The 18,700-nt window shown below is 40.1% G+C and overlaps 3 protein-coding genes and 1 pseudogene across 3 annotated transcripts in view; 2 read left to right on the top strand and 2 right to left on the bottom strand.

The window, feature by feature from the left end:
* The window catches only part of LOC146579369 (uncharacterized), a 128,122-nt gene that overhangs the window by 67,744 nt on the left and 41,678 nt on the right, over positions 1-18,700 (bottom strand). The gene's annotated exons all lie outside the window — the stretch shown is intronic.
* Positions 5-2,148, top strand: LOC146579372 (uncharacterized). The gene has a single exon (XM_085269335.1). The coding sequence runs from the start codon at positions 5-7 to the stop codon at positions 821-823; it is 819 nt and encodes a 272-aa protein (XP_085125461.1). The 3' UTR covers positions 824-2,148.
* On the top strand, positions 4,682-7,420 carry LOC146579371 (uncharacterized; annotated as a pseudogene).
* LOC146579370 (basement membrane-specific heparan sulfate proteoglycan core protein-like) overlaps positions 12,190-18,700 on the bottom strand; it is a 32,340-nt gene continuing 25,829 nt past the window's right edge. Inside the window, exons 21-27 of the mRNA XM_085250436.1 lie at positions 16,771-16,784; positions 16,312-16,578; positions 15,843-16,112; positions 13,030-13,155; positions 12,817-12,885; positions 12,563-12,613; positions 12,190-12,308 (exon numbers count right to left, since the gene is read on the bottom strand). Of these exons, the coding sequence (XP_085106562.1) occupies positions 12,190-12,308; positions 12,563-12,613; positions 12,817-12,885; positions 13,030-13,155; positions 15,843-16,112; positions 16,312-16,578; positions 16,771-16,784 (916 nt within the window). The remainder of the gene's footprint in view (positions 12,309-12,562; positions 12,614-12,816; positions 12,886-13,029; positions 13,156-15,842; positions 16,113-16,311; positions 16,579-16,770; positions 16,785-18,700) is intronic.

Genomic DNA, 18,700 nt, shown 5'->3' with positions numbered 1-18,700 from the left:
GGAAATGCTGAAAAAATTAATAAACCTTGCAACAGAAAACTGCAAAGATGAAACTGTCCTGCAGTGGCTGAGAGAAAATTCAGAGTCTGGCACCTTCAGAAAACTCTCAGACATGTTTGATTTCCTGAAAAGTAAAATTGATGAGGAAGAAAAGAAGAACCACAGAGACACTGTTGACATAATCTTTGTGGCACATGGATCAATCACAGACTCCCAGATCCCAGCCAAGTGTTTGCTGCCTCTGCCCACCATCACTGACCTGGTCCTGTACTCTCCCTGGAACTGTGCCACCACACCTGATGTAACCTATGGCATTGCAACAGGAAAAATGAGGCCACAGCACAGAGTTTTTTACCGTAGAAAAGAAAAAGGCGACAAGATTCCTCTTGACAAATATCAACCCATGAATCTGCCAAACTGCTGGAACTCACTGAAGAAAGCTGGAGGACGGAAGATCCCAAACATCATTGTGAGCCCTCTGAAGGAAGATGATGGTACGTGGAAAACATTTAAGTCTCTCTCATCAAAATATGGTCCACCAGGACGAAACCGAATCGTCATCCCGTTCATCGTCCCAGGAGAGAGAGAAAGTGTCCCGTTCTCTGTCGTTGCCTTGGCTCTGTCCCTGGTGCTCCTCTCCTCCAGGTTTAAAGCCACCGTGCACCTTGATGCCTGTCTGAGTGATCAGTCTACAGGACAGAAATCTGACAGGAAGTATCTGCAGGAGCAGTACTACTGCACTGAAGACAACACTGTGATGACATGCTCACCAGATGCATTCAGTGTGAACTGGTTGGATCGTTTTAAGAGTCTGTTGAGTTAAATACACTCAATCGACATCTTATCATCTTTTCTGTGTTAAATGTTTTAAAACTGTTTCAGAAACATTAAACCACAAAAACAGTTTTATTGTTTCTCTGAAAAAAGAAACCCACACAGGACTCATGTTGAACATATGTTTGAGTTTAATTACAATCACAGATGTTTCCAGTAGTTCAAAGTAGCCTTCAGTCTATCAACCAGTTTCACTTCTTTAATGAAGCCTACATGAATCAGAATCAGAATACTTTATTGATCCCTAGGGGAATTTATTTAATTATTACATGAATCACTCTCCAGATTTTTGTGCACTTTAAGCTGTTTGTGTTGTTGCTGCTTTTCCTCAGAGCTCAGGCTGGACTTCAGTGTACAGACTGTATTATACTTTATCCTGACAGAAAAGAGTACACAGCACTTTATTGTCTAGTTTAGCTCCACACTGACATGGAGGTAAATCTCTCTGTGTAATTTAAAGATATCACCTGTATTTATCTATTTTTTTATGATGAAATCAAACTACATTTTGGATTCTTGTATTATTTGTACTTTCTTGACTTTTTATATCAATGTAGTTTAAAACATAATGACTTTAATTCATTGCTGGGATGTGACTGAAGCAGAGTCACATGTGATAAAATCCAGTGCTCTTTATGGAGCTCACAGGTGGAAGTGAGTTTCAATCAGCAGGCATTATGAAAATGAATGAACTGTGAAAATGAAGCAGAAATTAAACTTAAATTAAATTACATTAAATAAATGAGCACTTTATCACCAGAAGCATCGACTCATCTGTTTCTCAGTGACATTTAGAGATTATATACAAAACACAAAGGCAATAAGAAATAGACAAACTGAATGTCCATTATGTGTGTACCTTTACAGATAAACTCTCATGTTTTTTAAATATATATTTTCATTTTCCTCTTTATCCAACAAAGTTGACTCTGTTCATGTGGTTGCAGCATTTTCAGTGTGAGAAACTTTCCCTCCTTGAAGTGACTTCTTCATCCTTATAAACAGTGCAGCTGCATAGTGATTGAAACCAGCACCACACTGAGCCAGTTTTATAAATGTGAAAAATGGGAGTGGACATCCCTAAGATGAGAATCCCATCAGCTTACACTGCTGTGTATAACTCCTGGCCTCTCATCAATAGTCATAGCAGCTTGCATATTAACTATCAGATGAACAGAATCAACTTTCTGAGATTTGCTTACCTGGATTATTGAGCATGCATCTCTTAGTTGTTTCAAAGGACAAAAACAGTGAATATTTGTTTGAGAATAAAATGAAAATGTTGAATAGAATGAAAGTAATAAAACAAAGATGAAAGAGGAAGAAAATGGTTTGTGTTCCTGTGTCCTGACTAGTTCTAACACACAGGTGTATATGAATGTTTACAATAAGAATAAATCAGAAAAAGATAAACAGTGATGTAAATCAGATGATTTATGGGAAACTGTAGTCTGCAGGACTTACTGATGCACTTTAGACCATAACGTAAAACTCAGTTACAAACTTGTGTTTGTGTATAGATGTGTATATAGATATATAGACAGATTGATGATTTTGCTGTTATTTTTATTTCATCACAAAGTTTTTATTTCTATCCAGTGATCTTCAACTCATGTCAGATGGTTCAAACACTACTGTTAGATCAAAGCTGCTGGTATTTTACAGAAACACACTTTAGTGCAGGTACTTGTATGTACTTTTAGTGGTGACTGTGACCAGTGTGACTCCTAACTTATCATAGTTTCATGACAATCTTTACCTGAACGTAAACAATCAGCTAGCAAAGTGAAAGTAAACAACAAGTGAAACAAAACTAAACAGTGAATGAAACAGAGCAGGAACACATTCTCCAGAGAAAAAGGGGAATAAAAACAGTATAATCATGTCACCATAGTGTCTCTACAACTTTACAAAGTCAGACTCAGTTCAGTACTCATGAACGTGTTCACTCTCATAGTCTTCGTGCGGTCTTTGTGGTAAATGTCTCCCCCGCGTAGAGACAGTTTAAGTTAATAACTGAAGAGAGTTCATCTTTAATGAACCCAACTGATTACAATCCAGGGCCATGTTAAACCTGGAAGCGTCTGTATGGTGACATGTACGAATGCTCTAGGTATTTAGGAAAAGACCTTCAGTCCTTCATTTATTACCTCCTTTAGCAGTGAATATATTTATTCATCATTTATGAAAGGAGAGGAGAAATATCATCCCAACAACCATCTGACTATTTGATTAACAAAGCTAATGAAGTTGCACAGATTATGCATCATGTCCAGGCTATGACCTGCTGACCTGCTGTTGAATTCAGTTGCTCTACACAACTGAATTCAACAAGATGTAAAGAGATGTTTCATGAGTTGTCCAGACATACTTCCACTCTCTGAGAGTACACTGTCTTTATACTAGATGGTATAAAGTTGGTATGAAAGGGAAAATCAGCGAATGGATCTAAGAATCGTCAGCTAGAAATCATATTAATCTCTGCTTCACTTGCTGTAAGCTACCTCTGAGCATTAAGCCACAGCCACTGTGCACCAGTCACACATTATTCTTTACTTTAAACCATTACAGTGCAGAAAACTAACCCATCAAAACATGGATAAGTGGCAGCAAAGCAACTGAGTGAACAACAGAAGACAAAATGTGGCGGGGTGTGGTCTGCGGTGCCGCTGCAGGGGAGGCCGACACACCTGAGAGGCATCTGCAATCACACGTCGCCAACTGTTGTGATTGTGGATGGTGTGCGTCAGGCTGTGAGCTGTGGAGCGGCAGCCAACTGTGTTTGTACAGCAACCGCGTGTGTGTAAAGTCTGCTGCAAAGCATGTACATGTCGTCAGGTCTGCTGTGGTTCGGTTACACTATAATATTAAAAAAATGTTAAGAGGTTAAACACAGAATAAAACACAGATGATGTAGACAAACCAGCAGAGTGTGAGTGTGTGTGAGAGGAAAAGTATAGTATTAAAAGTTCTGTATGACTGTGTGTTTAAGTTGCTTTCATCAACACTTTGGGGTTTTATTAGGTTTCGAGGTTTCTGCAGCAGGAACTCTTTTAGCCACAGATCACTGCAAAATGTCACAAGAGAGTGGTTAGAAAATTAGAAGAAGCAGAACCAGCACACTGTGTCTCAGAGCTCTACGTGTGAGCTGAACAGCTGACAGTAAATCAGCTGGTTTACAGGAACTCTCATCTGTTGTGTAAACACACCGTCACTGCTGTAAGTCTCCTGCCAGGTGTGTGATGGAAGATTTAAGATTCTTCTACTTCTCTGTGTCAGGATGATCTTAATGAATTCAAAAGTTCCATAATGTCATATTCTGTCTCCATGTAATCGTTCACATATACCACATGTTGCTGTACAAGTTTGATGGTCTGTGTTCTGTGACCATGGTGGGTAAATAACTTGTGTCTAAAAATTATTCTTGTAGGCAGACTGCTGCTGTGCTCGGTAATGTTGTTTGACCTGTTTGTAAAGGTAAAGTAAATCCTCACAAAGAAAACCTGTTTGTGTGAAAATGGATTTATTTCAGATTTGTGTAACCATCTGGTGTCAGTAAAGTGGGATCCTTTGGCTGATGTCTGCAATCGACACAGTGGTGCCTGATCGTCCTGGAAACAGGCCTCTAAGCTTGTGTAGTTGAGAAATTGTGTGGTCCTCAAATCATCTCCACTGGGACTTTGAGGAACATTGTTCTTAAACAGAGAACTGAAATAAATTATTATATTTTAAAATGACTCCCTGCATGTTGACATCTCCTTGAATGCAGTCATGACCATGTGGTAGACTCCTGCTTACAGTGGTAACACCTACAGAGGAGGAGATCAAATTCTGTGTCTTATCTTTTATGAAGAAGTGGAAACATGGACCAGGATGTCAAGACCCCAAACATGGAGCAATCAGAGACTCCATGATCCCAGCCAGCTGTTTGCTGCCTCTGCCCACCATCACTGACCTGGTCCTGTACTCTCCCTGGAACTGTGCCACCACACCTGATGTAACCTATGGCATTGCAACAGGAAAAAATGAGGCCACATGAGGCCACTGAAGACTTTCACTACCGTTTGTTTCCCACAGTGGAATTCTTTTTGACGAACATCAACCCCTGAACCTGCCAGACTACTGGAACCCACTGAAGAAAGTGGGAGGACGCATGATCCCAAACACCATCGTTAGCCCTCTGTGACCATATGATGGTGCGTGGGAAGAATTTAAGTCTCTCTCATCAAAATATGGTCCACCAGGACGAAACCGCATCGTCATCCCGTTCATCGTCCCGGAAGAGAGAGAAAGTGTCCCGTTATCTGTCGTCTGCTTGGCTCTGTCCCTGGTGCTCCTCTCTTCCAGGTTTAAAGCCACCGTGCACCTTGATGCCTGTCTGAGTGATAAGTCTACAGGACAGAAATCTGACAGGAAGCATCTGCAGGAGCAGTACTGCTGCACTGAAGACAACACTGTGATGACCTGTTCACTCAGTGTGAACTGGTTGGAGCATTTTAAGAGTCTGTTTTTAATTAGATGCACTCATCCACATCTTATGGTCTTTTCAGTCTATCAGACAGTTTCACTTCTTTAATGAAGCCTACATGAACCAGTCTCCAGATTTTTGTGCACTTTAAGCTGTTTGTGTTGTTGCTGCTTTCCTCAGAGCTCAGGCTGGACTTCAGTGTACAGACTGTCTTATACTTTATCCTGACAGAAAAGAGTACACAGCACTTTATTGTCTAGTTTAGCTCCACACTGACATGGAGGTAAACCTGCAAACAGCTCAGCAGACAAAGACACACAGTGTGTAAACTCTGCCTCTCTGTGTAATTTAAACACCTTAATGTATCTATTTTTTTATGATGAAATCAAACTACATTTTGGATTCTTGCATTATTTGTACTTTCTTGACTTTTTATATTAATTGAAATTAAAACATAATGACTTTAACTCATTGCTGGGATGTGACTGAAGCAGAGTCACATGTGATAAAATCCACTGCTCTTTCAGGAGCTAACAGGTGGAAGTGAGTTTCAACCAGGAGGAATGATTAAAATAAATGACCTGAGAAAATGAAGCAGAAATTAAACTTCAATCAAAGAGCACTTTATCTGCAGAGCATCGACTCATCTGCTTCTCAATGAATTTCAGAGATTATAATCAAAACACAGAGGTCATCAGAAATAAACAAACTGAATGTCCATCATGTCTGTACTATTACAGATACACTCTGTCATGTTTTTTTTTTATATTTTTACTTTCATCTTTATCCAAGAAAGTTGACTCTGTTCATCTGGATGCAGCATTTTCAGTGTGAGAAACTTTCCCTGCTTGAAGTGACTTCTTCAGCCTCAGCTGACTGCAGACGTCCTCAGCTTAATAAACAGTGTGTCAGGAGTTGCTGTGTGGATGTGGAGTAGAGGAGACCCAAACGCTGGACTAGTGATGATTAAGGGTGTTTATTGCAATGGCAGGATGAACAGAACAGGGAAGATAGATGGCTGGCTGGCTGGCTGGCTGGCTGGCTGAACTGGAAGGCAAACACGAGGAATAGACAGCAGTGACAACATCAATGACACGACAATGAACTGGTGAACCTGAGGAACTTAAATACACAGGCTGAATGATGACGTCAATTGGAAACAGGTGAGTACACGGCTGAACTTAGTCTAACTAATGATGCATGGAATGAACTGGAACATAATACACTGGTAGACAGGCTGGCACAGAAAACTGGAAGTGAAAAACATGGATGTGGAAAATAAGCTGAACATGACAAAACTGAAAACGCTGGTTCAACTACCCAGGAAACCTGACACAGTGCAGCTGCATAATGATTGAAACCAGCGCCACACTGAGCCAGTTTCATGAATGTCAAAAAAAAAAAAAAGGAACAGCCATCCCTAAGATGAGAATCCTATCAGCATACACTGCTCTGTATCACTCATGGCCTCTTAACAATAGCCATAGCAACTTGGATATTCAGGGTAATCAGCTGGCATCCAGTAGAGGTGGACTATTTTTTTCAAATAATAGCAGACAGCCCAGGTAACTGCTGTCAGCATTTTCTCAGTTATGTTGGATAAATGGATAAATATTACTGCTAGATTTGTGTTTGTTGCTGCTGTAGATGTTTATATGCCACATATATTCAGAGGTAAGTTAATCGACCTTATCAAATGATATTTTATAAGTATGTTGTTTTTGTAGCATCTCATCTCTGCCCTGTTAGACCCATTAAAAACTGTCCTATTTACAGCTCTAAGATCTTTTCCATCAGACCAAAGAGAGTTATGACATGTCATGATTTTCTCATTCAATAAAGGAATATTTACATCAATTTACCTTCATTTCTATCATGAACCCACAGAATGATCGCATCTTCTGACTTGAGTTTGTATTTGATTGTATTTTCTTTCTATTGTAGCAGACTTGTAACTTTAGACTGTGCAAAACGCTGCAGATTTGGCTTCTCTTCATTGGTTGCCAGTAAAATTTAGGTTTTGCTTTTATATCCTGGCTTTAACTCTTAGGGCACTACATGGTCAAGCTCACCATCTCTGAGCTGACTGCTCAAAAATCATTCTTCTGGAGATCTTAGCTCTTAAGGTCAGAGGTTACTGCTTTTCAGGCAGTGGCACAAAGATCGCATAATTTTCTTTAACCTTCTTTCCACTGTATAGACTCCACTAACTATTTTTTTTTAAATCTGAAGACATATTTATACAGATAAGCTTTCAATAATTTTTTGTTTTATTCTATTGATTTACATTTGTGATTTTTAAAATCTGTTTATCTAGAGTATTTGGTCTATTCTGAGAGGAGGAGAGTTTTTAACTATCTTGAGATAATTGAACTAAAATCCGTTAATAATTAATAACTGTGATAAATACTCAAATAATACTTAACTTTTGTTGGGTTTCCAAGTTATAACTTTCTTAAAAAATCCCAAATCACCTCTGGTTTAATGATTGAAGTTTTTACATGTAATTTGTTCTAAAACAGAGCCCGGTAGTTCTAACCCAAGACTGATTTGTAGTAATATACTTTTGCTTTATAAAATAAATGTTTTGCTTCTATTATACTTTCATTGTTTGATAAATTTTGTACGAATTTCACTGTCTGCATATTTTATGTATAATGTGGCAATAAAAGTAGTTATATTTATTTTTATCATTATCTTTAATTGTCTTTAACCCATTTTTTATATGCTGAATTTAGGGGAAACAAATATTTAGTTTTAACTCAAATCTGAATGGTAATATAACCCTTTCGAGTTTCAACACAATTTTTTGTAATCTTAACTTTAAACACTAATCAATTAACCCAATTTTTGGGTAGTTAGCCTAACCCAGTGTGCTGGATCAAACCAATAACCCAACCCTGTTGAGTTGAAACCAGCCAGGGTTCGCTGGGTCCAAATTAGGTTATTTTTAACCCAGCAGTTTTTAGTTTTTATACTATAAATCTATCATTTTAACTTCCCAAAGCTGGAAAATTTAAAACCGTTGTCAAAAAACAGTTGAAACAAGTATTCATTTTACTGCTTTAAAAGCTTTAAAATGATGATTATAAAACAATCAAAAGTCATAATGAAACTCAGTAATTATCATGTTTGGTAATCAGGTTAATGCAGTTCAACTCCCATTGTTAAGTCCTTGTCTGGTCTTATTGATGATTGGCTGGCATCATCAGCTCATCTGTCTTCCAGACCAAAATATTCACTCTCTCTTCCACTCCAGCTGGCATTAACCTATTAGTGGTTTTTATGCTTAATTTATGTTTAATGTATTAATGCTTAATTTATAGGTAAAACTAATTTATATTTAATAATATTTTATTTAAGCAAACCTCTATTGTGGACTCCCTCCTTGCCACCTACTTTTAGCCATCCTTAGACCCATTGGTAAGAGTAACGTTTAAGCTTGATGGCTAAGAAAGTTTGTGGTTTGCTAAATGCTTATCTAAGTTGAAATGTGGCTTCAGTGCAGCATAAAGTAGTTATAGTAATTTATAGTATAGTATTTGGCTACGTGACCAATATCCTGGATAAGACTACATTTTGTCACCAGGGCCCTATTTCAGGAAGCCGGTTTAGAAAACTCAGAGTGAAAAACGATACTCAGGGTTGAGTAACCCCGAACTGTCCAACTCGGAATATTCGGTTTCAGAAAGGCTGATAACAATTAGTTCAATCAACGCGGAGTTGCTTTAACCCCAAGTGAAGCGCGCGGACGAGGATACATAAAGCCCTGATAAGCGGAGCACAGATTAAGCGAGTCACCATGGAGACGGAGGGAAAGAAGGCGCGGTCAATGTATTTCACAGCGCTTGAGGCCGAAATTCTGATGGCAGCATATGCCGATAACATGCAAATTTTGCAGAAAAAAAGTAACACAGCCACAGCTGCAAAAGAAAGTGAGCATGCATGGCAAAACATAGCCGACAGAGTCAATGCGTGAGTGTTAATTTAAACATTGATCTAGGGATTTCCACCCATTTAACACGTTATTTTATCATATGTTATTTTATTTGTTATTGTATACATTTTATTTTGTGATGTGATGTGAGCGCAGGTGCAACCCAACAGGCCCCAAACGTTCCTGGCAGCAAGTAAAAATGAAATATAAAAATATAGTCCAAACAGGTAAGGTGTAATTGTATTATGAGCCATAGTGCTTGGTCTGTTTGTCCGATGTAAATCAATTGCAGTTAGAGGCTACATTAATTTTCTTTCTGTAAGCACTTATTGAAATTATCTGAGCACATTACAAGTACATATTTGCTTACTCTGTATGCTCAAATGTGGCCCGTTATAGCCAACAGAAAAAAAGCGGAGGCCCGAAAAACAGGTGGGGGTCCTCCACCACCACCACTCACAGAGGCTGAGCAGTTGGCCCTCAGCCAAAACAGTGGGCGCCCTGTGGCCGAAGGCATCTCTGCGGGGACATCCTCTGAGTCAATAACCCCGCAAGACACAAGTGCCTACATAAGAGGTAAATTCAAAATAATACATGATGTGCATACATCCTTTCTTCACAGTCACCTTTGCAGTGCTGCTCATTCATTTGATAAACTCTTTACCATAATGGATTATTTTGTAGTGAAGTTATTTTCCGACTGATTTTGCCTTCCCTCAGTCTTGGTTGTCTTTGAGAGCATAATGACAATGAAGTGTAAGGTGCTTGGTATGTTTGTTAATTGCCATTTGGTCCCTTGTAAGTTATAAGTGACCTGTATAAACCTCATATTCTATCAGTTGATGGTGATGGTGTACTGCATCTGGTGCAGCCTCCTGTTGAGCCAGACCAACATGCAGTTGTGAGTAATACTCCACAGATTATATGAGTTTACAGTAGAACAGCAATGTTGTCTATTTCTTTACTACAGGAAAATAATGAAGAAACATTGACAGCTGTTACAGAGGAGGAAGCAACAGAGACACTTTATGAGGTTTACATCTTTTAATACTTTGTGTACAGGAAACACAGGCGACCAATAAAGCCAGTTGAACAAAAAATCTGTTTATTCTTCTTTCAACATGTTGAGGTGATGGGTCAAAAGAAATGATTGTGACATATGGTGTCTCTGACTGCGCTTCCATCTTGTATGTCCGTGGGAGGGTCAGGATGTTCATGGTTTGGATCACTGCTGATGTTTGGTTCAGAAGGACAGTGTTCTCCTCTAATTGTGGCAATGTTGTGAAGAATCACACATGCCACAATAATGTCACGTGCCCTTTCTGGGGTGACCCTGAGTCTTTGCAGGCACTGGAACTGGGCCTTAAGCATTCCGATAGTCATTTCAATTCTGGCTCTTGTCCTGCAATTAGCCAGATTATATCGCTGCTGTGGGCCCGGTTCAGGGTCAGGGTAAGGGGTAAGCAAATAGGGTAAACATGGATACCCCCTATCACCAAGCAAGTAGCCAGTGAACTCTCCTAAGACAGAAGGATACACTTCTGAAGCAATTGGTCTTTATATATTTTAAAGTATTCTCAACTCACCATGTCCAAATTTTGTGCTCAGTGTACATTCACGGAATATTTGTGAGTCATGGACAGAGCCTGGCCACTTGGCTTCCACATTTGTGATAATGTTGGCAGCATCACATATGATCTTCACAGTGCAGAGAACACAAATTAGCATCCATTACTATAATGAAATAATTTGTTAGTTTGAAATGCTACAGGGAACTATGTACCTGCACATTAATGCTGTGGAAAGACTTCCTGTTCACATAGTCTCCTTCATTTACTGAAGGAGCAATGATTGGAATGTGAGTGCCATCTGTACAGCCAATCACGCCTGGGAACCCTGAAAATAAATGTGCAATTTAAGTAGTAGTTCAAGTATCACCACATCATACATTAAGTTTTGTTCATCCTGCTACCTGCAATTTTGTGGCATCCCTCTTTGATAAATCTTGTGGGTCTGTGACCGGGGAACACCACAAACGAGTACAGGAGACGTTTCAGTGCAACTGTAACATTCCTGACTGACCGACAGACGGTAGCCTTGGAAACGCGCTCAGCGTCACCAATATTATACAGAAAGCTCCCGTTTGCAAAAAACCGAAGTGCAATACAAATAATATGTACAGAACTGAGAGAATGTCCACGATGTGTCACATGCGTAATATATGGCCTGAGGATGTTATCCAAATAACTTATAGATTGTGCTGAGAAACGGTAACGTTCGCACAGAAAATCATCAGGAAATGATAAAATGTCCAAACGCGCTCTGATCACTCTCTCCCGGCGGAGAGCTCTGCGGAGAATTTGGGCTTCACGATCTACTGGCTCTTCAAGGAAGGGGCACGCCATGTCCGACACTTCCTACTGTCAGGTTTCCGACAAAGGGGCGGAGACAGTCAGGGTTAGTTGTAGTAAACCTGCTAGGGGGCAGGTTAGCTTCACGGCGTGTGTCGTCATAGTGACTCACTGAGGCTTCATCTGAACTCGCTTTGTGAAACCGAAAACCCAGAGTTTTCGTTAACTCAGGGTATACTTACTCAGTTTTTCCACTAAACCGGCTTCCTGAAACAGGGCCCAGCTGCCTCAAGTTGATCAAATGAAAACACTGTTATGCCCCAAAGGCCACGGATCAGATCACCGCCCAACACACATTATGCCCCACATTACACCCCACTCCCATGATGTCTCATGCGGGTGGTGGCCCCACAGGCCCATGTCTCCTCTTCAGGTTGCGCCCAGTCACCAGATGCTTCCTTGAGCACCGTTCCCAGATTTGATTCCAGGGTGGGGTCCTGGGAAGCCTATCCCGGGTAGGCTAGACTAGTCCCTTAATTTGGTTCCTTTGGTGTTGACGAAGATGAAACCCAGGGCAGACCCAGAATACACTCGAGAGATTAAGTGTCTCGGCTGGCCTGCGAGCACCTCAGCGTTCCTACAGATAAACTGGAGGAGGTGGGTGGGGAGAGGGAGGTGTGGGCTTCTCTGCTTTGGCTGCTTCTACCGTGACCCAGACCTGGATAAGTAGAAGACAATTAAATGATTGATAGATAAACTCTGCTATTACTGTATAAATAATGTTTATTTTTGCTTGTTTGTATATTTCATTTCTCTTATTTTGTGTATTCACGCCTCTTGTTCATAAGAGCTGAAACACAGACATCGTCACCTTCTGGTGACCTATAATTACAATATTATAGTTGTAATTACAGTTCTTTTATAACCACACAGCTTCCACAAACTGTGTGTAAAGTAAAGTTTATACTGTACCATTTTCAGTGTTTTTAGACCATCTGATGGACTCATAGACACAACGGTCACCTGCAGGTCAAAGAAAATTCGTCTTCTCATTTCTGTGAGCCTAATTTAAGCATAAGTATTCATGCAAGTAGCATTTATATTAAATGTTGATATTGTTGTAGCTTCGTTTAATTCAACAGTGTTAAAACCGCAGCAGATGTTAAAGTACAGTCTTGCAAATTGCTTCAGAATATAGTCTATATTAAAACAGAGAGAGTGCTAACCATGAAGAAGTGAGGAGTATACTTGCTGTTGATCTTCTACCTGACTGACCCTCTGGTCATCAGTAGAACCTTCAAAACAAAAAAAAATTGAAATAAGACATTTGCCTTTGCATGGTTGATTTTTATACATTGTTGTGAACAGTTTCCCGTGCCTGTATGCTGAATCTGTGTACTTAAATATTTAAAGAGTAAAATATATTTTCTCAGAGGAACAAAAATGCTCACCTCTGGATTTTCTGTAGCAATAGAACAAGAGCAGCAAGAATATAAATATGACTCCAGAAATGATTCCAATGATCATCAAAATAAGAAATGAAGAGCTTTCAGGACTGGGCACAGCTGTTGTAAATTAGAAACGTGAACTGTTAACTTCAGTCAACTCAAGTGAATTTGCCATTTGAATAACAACGAAAGCTTCTAAAGAAAAATAGATCAACTAAACAGGCAGGTTCCAAGACAGCTCTGCAACATCAAGAGCACTACTCTCACTATATGTTTAGGTTTACCAGGCATATCTAGCACCCTCCCCTGTTAGCTGATGCAAATTACGACTGACTGGTGATTAGTTAATAAATGGTACACTTTCTGTTACTTCTCGTTTTTGTCTTTTGTGGTCTGCATTTGGGTCCTCACCTAAGAGAATCCACACAATCTGCCTCCACATATCATGACAAACCCAGTGGAGAGCAATCCTCTCTTTCGCTGGTAAAAAACACAAACACATGCAGCAAACCTACTAGGACATCCACCCCTGTCTGGCAACTCTTGCCAAAGAGAACCCAAGAGTTTCTCCAGGAGACTTGCTCCAGATTGAGGTGAGCCCAACTGTAGCTCTGTCAATCTGTCAAACTCATGCACTAGCTCTGCCTCCTCCCACACCAGGGAGGTAATTGCTAGTTTCAGCAACTGGGAACTGGATACCTAAGTCATTTGCCTTTGACTTTGCCTCTAAGAGAGTGGATACTCCTTAACACAACAGCCAGCAATGGTAGCTAGGAGCTGGGGATGTTACTGCCAAGGTCTCCACCCTTGATCCCCTCTTGACACACATTGCATTTAACTCCTATGGCTCCTCCTGTGAATGGCAGACCTGAAAGGGAGGTCAGTGTTGGCCTCACAGGTCTCAGGCTTCACAAAATCTCTGTGTCTCACAAAAACAATATGATTTGTTTTCTAGAACATTTACTTCATCCTGTGCTGATCCTTGTTATGTTTGTAAAATGAAGCTCAACAACAAACATCACTTACTTGATGCTGACAAGTTGAAGGCTTCACTCCACTCTGTTGAAGAATATGAGTCATCTCTGCGTCGACTCTTACACGTGTAGTCTCCACTGCTGGACTCAGAAACATTGAATATCCAGTAATTATTGTGAGTCCACTGTGTGGTCTGCTTGGGTCCTCTCCATCTATACTCCCACTCAGTGGTTTCACCTCCTTCCTGCAGCTCACATGTCAGACTGATCGTCTCACCGCTCAATATCTGAGGCCAGCTGGGTCATCCTTTAACAACAACCTTATTGGAAACTGTTTACACATATTTACAGTTGAGATACAAACAAACATAAAATCAACAGAAATAATTTAATATTGAGTTGCTTGATAGTGACGAGTCAATGTACAGTAGTGTAAAAAGTGTCTTCCCCCTTCATGATTTCCTATGTCTTGTATTTTTGACTTAAATGTTTCAGATCATCCATCCATCCATTCGCTTCCGCTTATCCTTTTCAGGGTCGCGGGGGGCGCTGGAGCCTATCCCAGCTGTCATAGGGCGATCATCAGATCATCAAACAAATTTAAATGTTAAACATAGATAACAAAAGTAAACACAAATGCAGTTTCTAAATCTTTATCATTAAGTATAAAAAAAATCCAAACCTTGTGTGAAAAAGCGATCGCCACCTAAACCTAATAACTGGTTAGGGCGTCCTTGGCAGCAACAACCAGATTCAGTCATTCCAAACTCTTCATTTTGCTTTTCTTAACCCATTCAGAGGTGGACTTCAGTTCAATTTTATTTTATTCATACAGCACCAAATCACAATAACATTTGCCTCAAGGTGCTTTATATTGTAAGGTGAAGACTCTACAATAATACAAAGTAAACTGAGAAAACCCCAACAACCATATGACCCCCTATGAGCAACAGTAGGAAGGGAAAACATGCTGAGCCAGACAGCCAGAGATTACTGGTGTGATCTGGATCGTTGTCCTGCTGCAGAACCCAAGTGTGCTCCAACTTGAGGTCATGAACGCATGGCTGGACATTCTCCTTCATGATGTTTTTATAAACAGCAGAATTCATGGCTCCATTTACCAAAGCAAGTCTTTCAGGTCCTGGGGTAGCAAAACAGACCTGGACCATCCCACTAACACCACCGTAGTTTACTGTTGGTGTTCCATTGCTGAAATGCTGTGTTACTTTTAAGCCAAATGTAATAGGACACACACCTTCCAATTAGTTCAACTATTTTCTCAAAGTATTTTCCTAAAAGTCTTGGGGATCATTAAACTTTTTTCTGGCAAAACTGAGACGAGCCTTAATTTTCCTCTTTTTGTTGTTGTTGTCTCTGCCATGCAGGCCATTTCTGACTAGTCTCTCTCTTAGGGTGGAGACATGAACACTGACCTTAACTGAGGCAACTGAGGCCTGACAGACCGACCTTCAGCAGGTCTGGTAGTAATATCAAGGCAGTATATAAGGCCTTGATATGGGAGTGAAACTAAACTCAGCGTTGTAATAAAAAAATGTGGTTGATCACAGTTAATAATATTATTTAACAAGGTGGGGGCTTTTTCCACACACGGCCAGGTAGGCGTGGATTTTTCCTCCTTTAACTATAAAACCTTTCGATTTGAATCTTTATTTTCTGTTTACTTGTGTTATCTGTTTCTAATGTTACACTAAACTTGATTTATGATCTGAAACATTTAAGTGTGACAAACATACAAAAAGTAGGAAATCTGGAGGGGGGCAAACACTTGTTCACACCACTGCCCATTTCAAAGAAAACTTTTCAACTCACAGGTTATCTCAGTGGTGACATCATCACTTTTATCAGTGTAGTAAACTGGGTTTCCTCTTCTTCCTCTGCAGTGGTAGATTCCTCCTTGAGATACTCTGATTACTCCGTTTTGTTGATCATCTGTTCTCATTTGAACTTCAGTGTTTGGGTCATGTCTGAACCACTCATATTTCCAGCCAGCAGAGCTCCCCACAGAGCAGGCCAGTGTCACACTGCCCCCTACTGGTATGATAGTTGATCCTGGAGTCAGTGTGGCCCTGGGTTTACCTGCTGTTAGGGAAAATAAAATATGTATACATTATCTATTATTAAGTAATAAGAACACAGGTCCTGGCTAAAGTTTTTATTTTCAAAGCTCCTTCCATGAGCACATTAATTAAGTGTACACTCTGTTTTATAATTTAGATGAATATTTGAATTATTATATTAAGTATATTATATTTATTGGTCATGGTCACTGAGGACTTACCCAGCACAGTCAGGGAGACAGTATTACTGTTCTTTGTATAATGTGATTTCTTCATATGACCAGAGCACTGGTATTTACCAGTATCAGATGTAGACTTCATTTGTTTTCTGTAATTTTTGTATCTGTTGTACGGGATAAAGGCTCGACCATCCTTGTTGAGTTTGTATTCCCAGTCAGTGTGTTTTTCTTCCTTCACCTCACATTTGAAGCTAACAGTCTCTCCGATGAAAAAAATTGTCGAGCTGGGTTCAACAGTTAGCACAGCATCTAGAATCCAACACAAACACAACATCATTGATCTGAAACACTTTTATGTACTTTACAAATCAAAATCTGTTCTGACATGTTCATAAACTTATAAATATATTGAGAAATAAAAACAGAAATGGAAAGTGTTTCAGATTGATGCACTAAGATGAATATTTACTAAATAAATAAAAGTGCAAACTGTTCAGTCACCTTGAGCGTGTCCGCTGCAGAGGAGCGTACAGAGAACTGCAATAAAGGAAGAAACTTCACACATCATCAAACTGAAGACTCACTCAAACATGGCATCAGTCAAACACACCTGGTGTTACCAGAGGCTGCTGTGATTGGTTTAAATTATATATTTAGTGTAATATGCATCAAATTATCACTGATGAAGAAACAAACCTTTCTGAGATAAACTAAACCAGCGTCAGTGCACTGAAATCTAATCCAGTCTGCAAACAACCATGTTGAGAACAAAACATGAACTGAAATGCTGCAAATGACTGAAACTCTGTCATTTTACTAAAACATGTTCATCAGTCAATGAATCAAAGGAAGAAGTGATGCACTGACAGAATAGGCCCAGCTCACAGAGGAAAGTGGGTCCCATCCTCACATCCAGCTGTGACACGTCTGAAAACTTCTACGACTTTGTGTGAAGAGAAAGAAGAAGAAGCACACGAGACGAGAACTGTGAAGAAAACAAAGACTTTAAAACTTCTTCTTCTCTCCACTTCCTTCTTTTTATCACACCTTAACAAGCTCTGACTACAGCATGCTTTGACATGTTTGTATTTTCCTGGTGCTTCAGAAACAAATTAAGGAGATTTCTTTTTATAAAACTAAGTAATAAGAATCATTTTATCATACAGATGTGAGCTGAGTAGTGAAAGAGACAAAATGAGCAGATTACATGTCATTTTGTTTCCTTTGTCTGCTCCTCGTCTGCTTGTTGTGTTTGCTGGGAGCTTTGCCACCAATAATAGTTACTCTCACAGATGCTCCATCATGGAAATACACCATTCTGATGGGTTCAAACTGCTGTAGAAAAGCAATTTTCAAGGAGTCTTGAATTGCTTCTTATACACTAAAAGCTGCTGCACAAAATCCTTAAATTGCTTCAAATATAAAATAAATGCATTTTCATCTAGCTTAGCCTCATAGCTTCAACTATCAGTTGACAAATAGCAGTGTCATACTCACCATAAGCAGATGTTCAGTTAATCCATGCACTCTCTCACACAACAATGAAATCTGTAACTAAAAAATTGACTTTTTTTAATCTTAATTGATAAAACTGAGCTTTACTAATATAGATTATTCCATTAAACCCCTGTAAAATCTTCTGGTTTCATCATAAATTGATTTACAGGAAACGGACAACTCAAACAGTAACAGAAGTGAGTGTGAGGTGAGAGGAAGTCGTCCTTTTTTCTGAACTTGCCACTGTTGCCTTACATGTCGCTGTAAGTGGGTTTAGAGGCGTGAAACGACAGACATTTCCTGTTTCATTGCCCAAAGCAATGAGAAGTAAGCAGCAGTGTGGTATATATAAAAAGATTCCCCACTCGCCCCTGTGGGCGGTTTATCCTTCAAGCTCAGGTCCTCTACCAGAGGCCTGGGAGCTTGAGGGTCCTGCGCAGTATCTTAGCTGTTCCCAGGACTGCGCTCTTCTGGACAGAGATCTCCGATGTTGTTCCCGGGATCTGCTGGGAGTCACTGCACCTAGTGCTCCAATTACCACTGGGACCACCGTCACCTTCACCCTCCACATCCTCTCGAGCTCTTCTCTGAGCCCTTTGCACTTCTCCAGCTTCTCGTGTTCCTCCTTCCTGATGTTGCTGTCACTGGGAATCGCTACATCGATCACTACGGAAGTCCCACAGGATCTGAGCTCAGTCATTCTCCATCACCCTTGGAGGAGTCTCCCATTTTGAACTCTGGACTTCCAGGCACTTCCAGACACAGATACTCCTGTATATTATGCCGGCCACTTGGTTATGGCGTTCCATGTATGCCTTGCCTGCTAGCATCTTGCACCCTGCTGTTATGTGCTGGATTGTCTCTGGGGCATCTTTACACAGCCTGTACCTGGGGTCTTGCCTGGTGTGATAGACCCCAGCCTCTATGGATCTTG

The sequence above is a fragment of the Mchenga conophoros genome, linkage group LG3 (genome assembly GCF_057382185.1).
Source record: "Mchenga conophoros isolate Kocher_MC1m ecotype Shallow Benthic linkage group LG3, M_conophoros_male_GT1.1, whole genome shotgun sequence".
Taxonomy (NCBI): Eukaryota; Metazoa; Chordata; class Actinopteri; order Cichliformes; family Cichlidae; genus Mchenga; species Mchenga conophoros.
The sequence above is the reverse complement of the archived record's forward strand: the minus strand, read 5'-3'. Positions and strand labels throughout refer to the sequence as shown.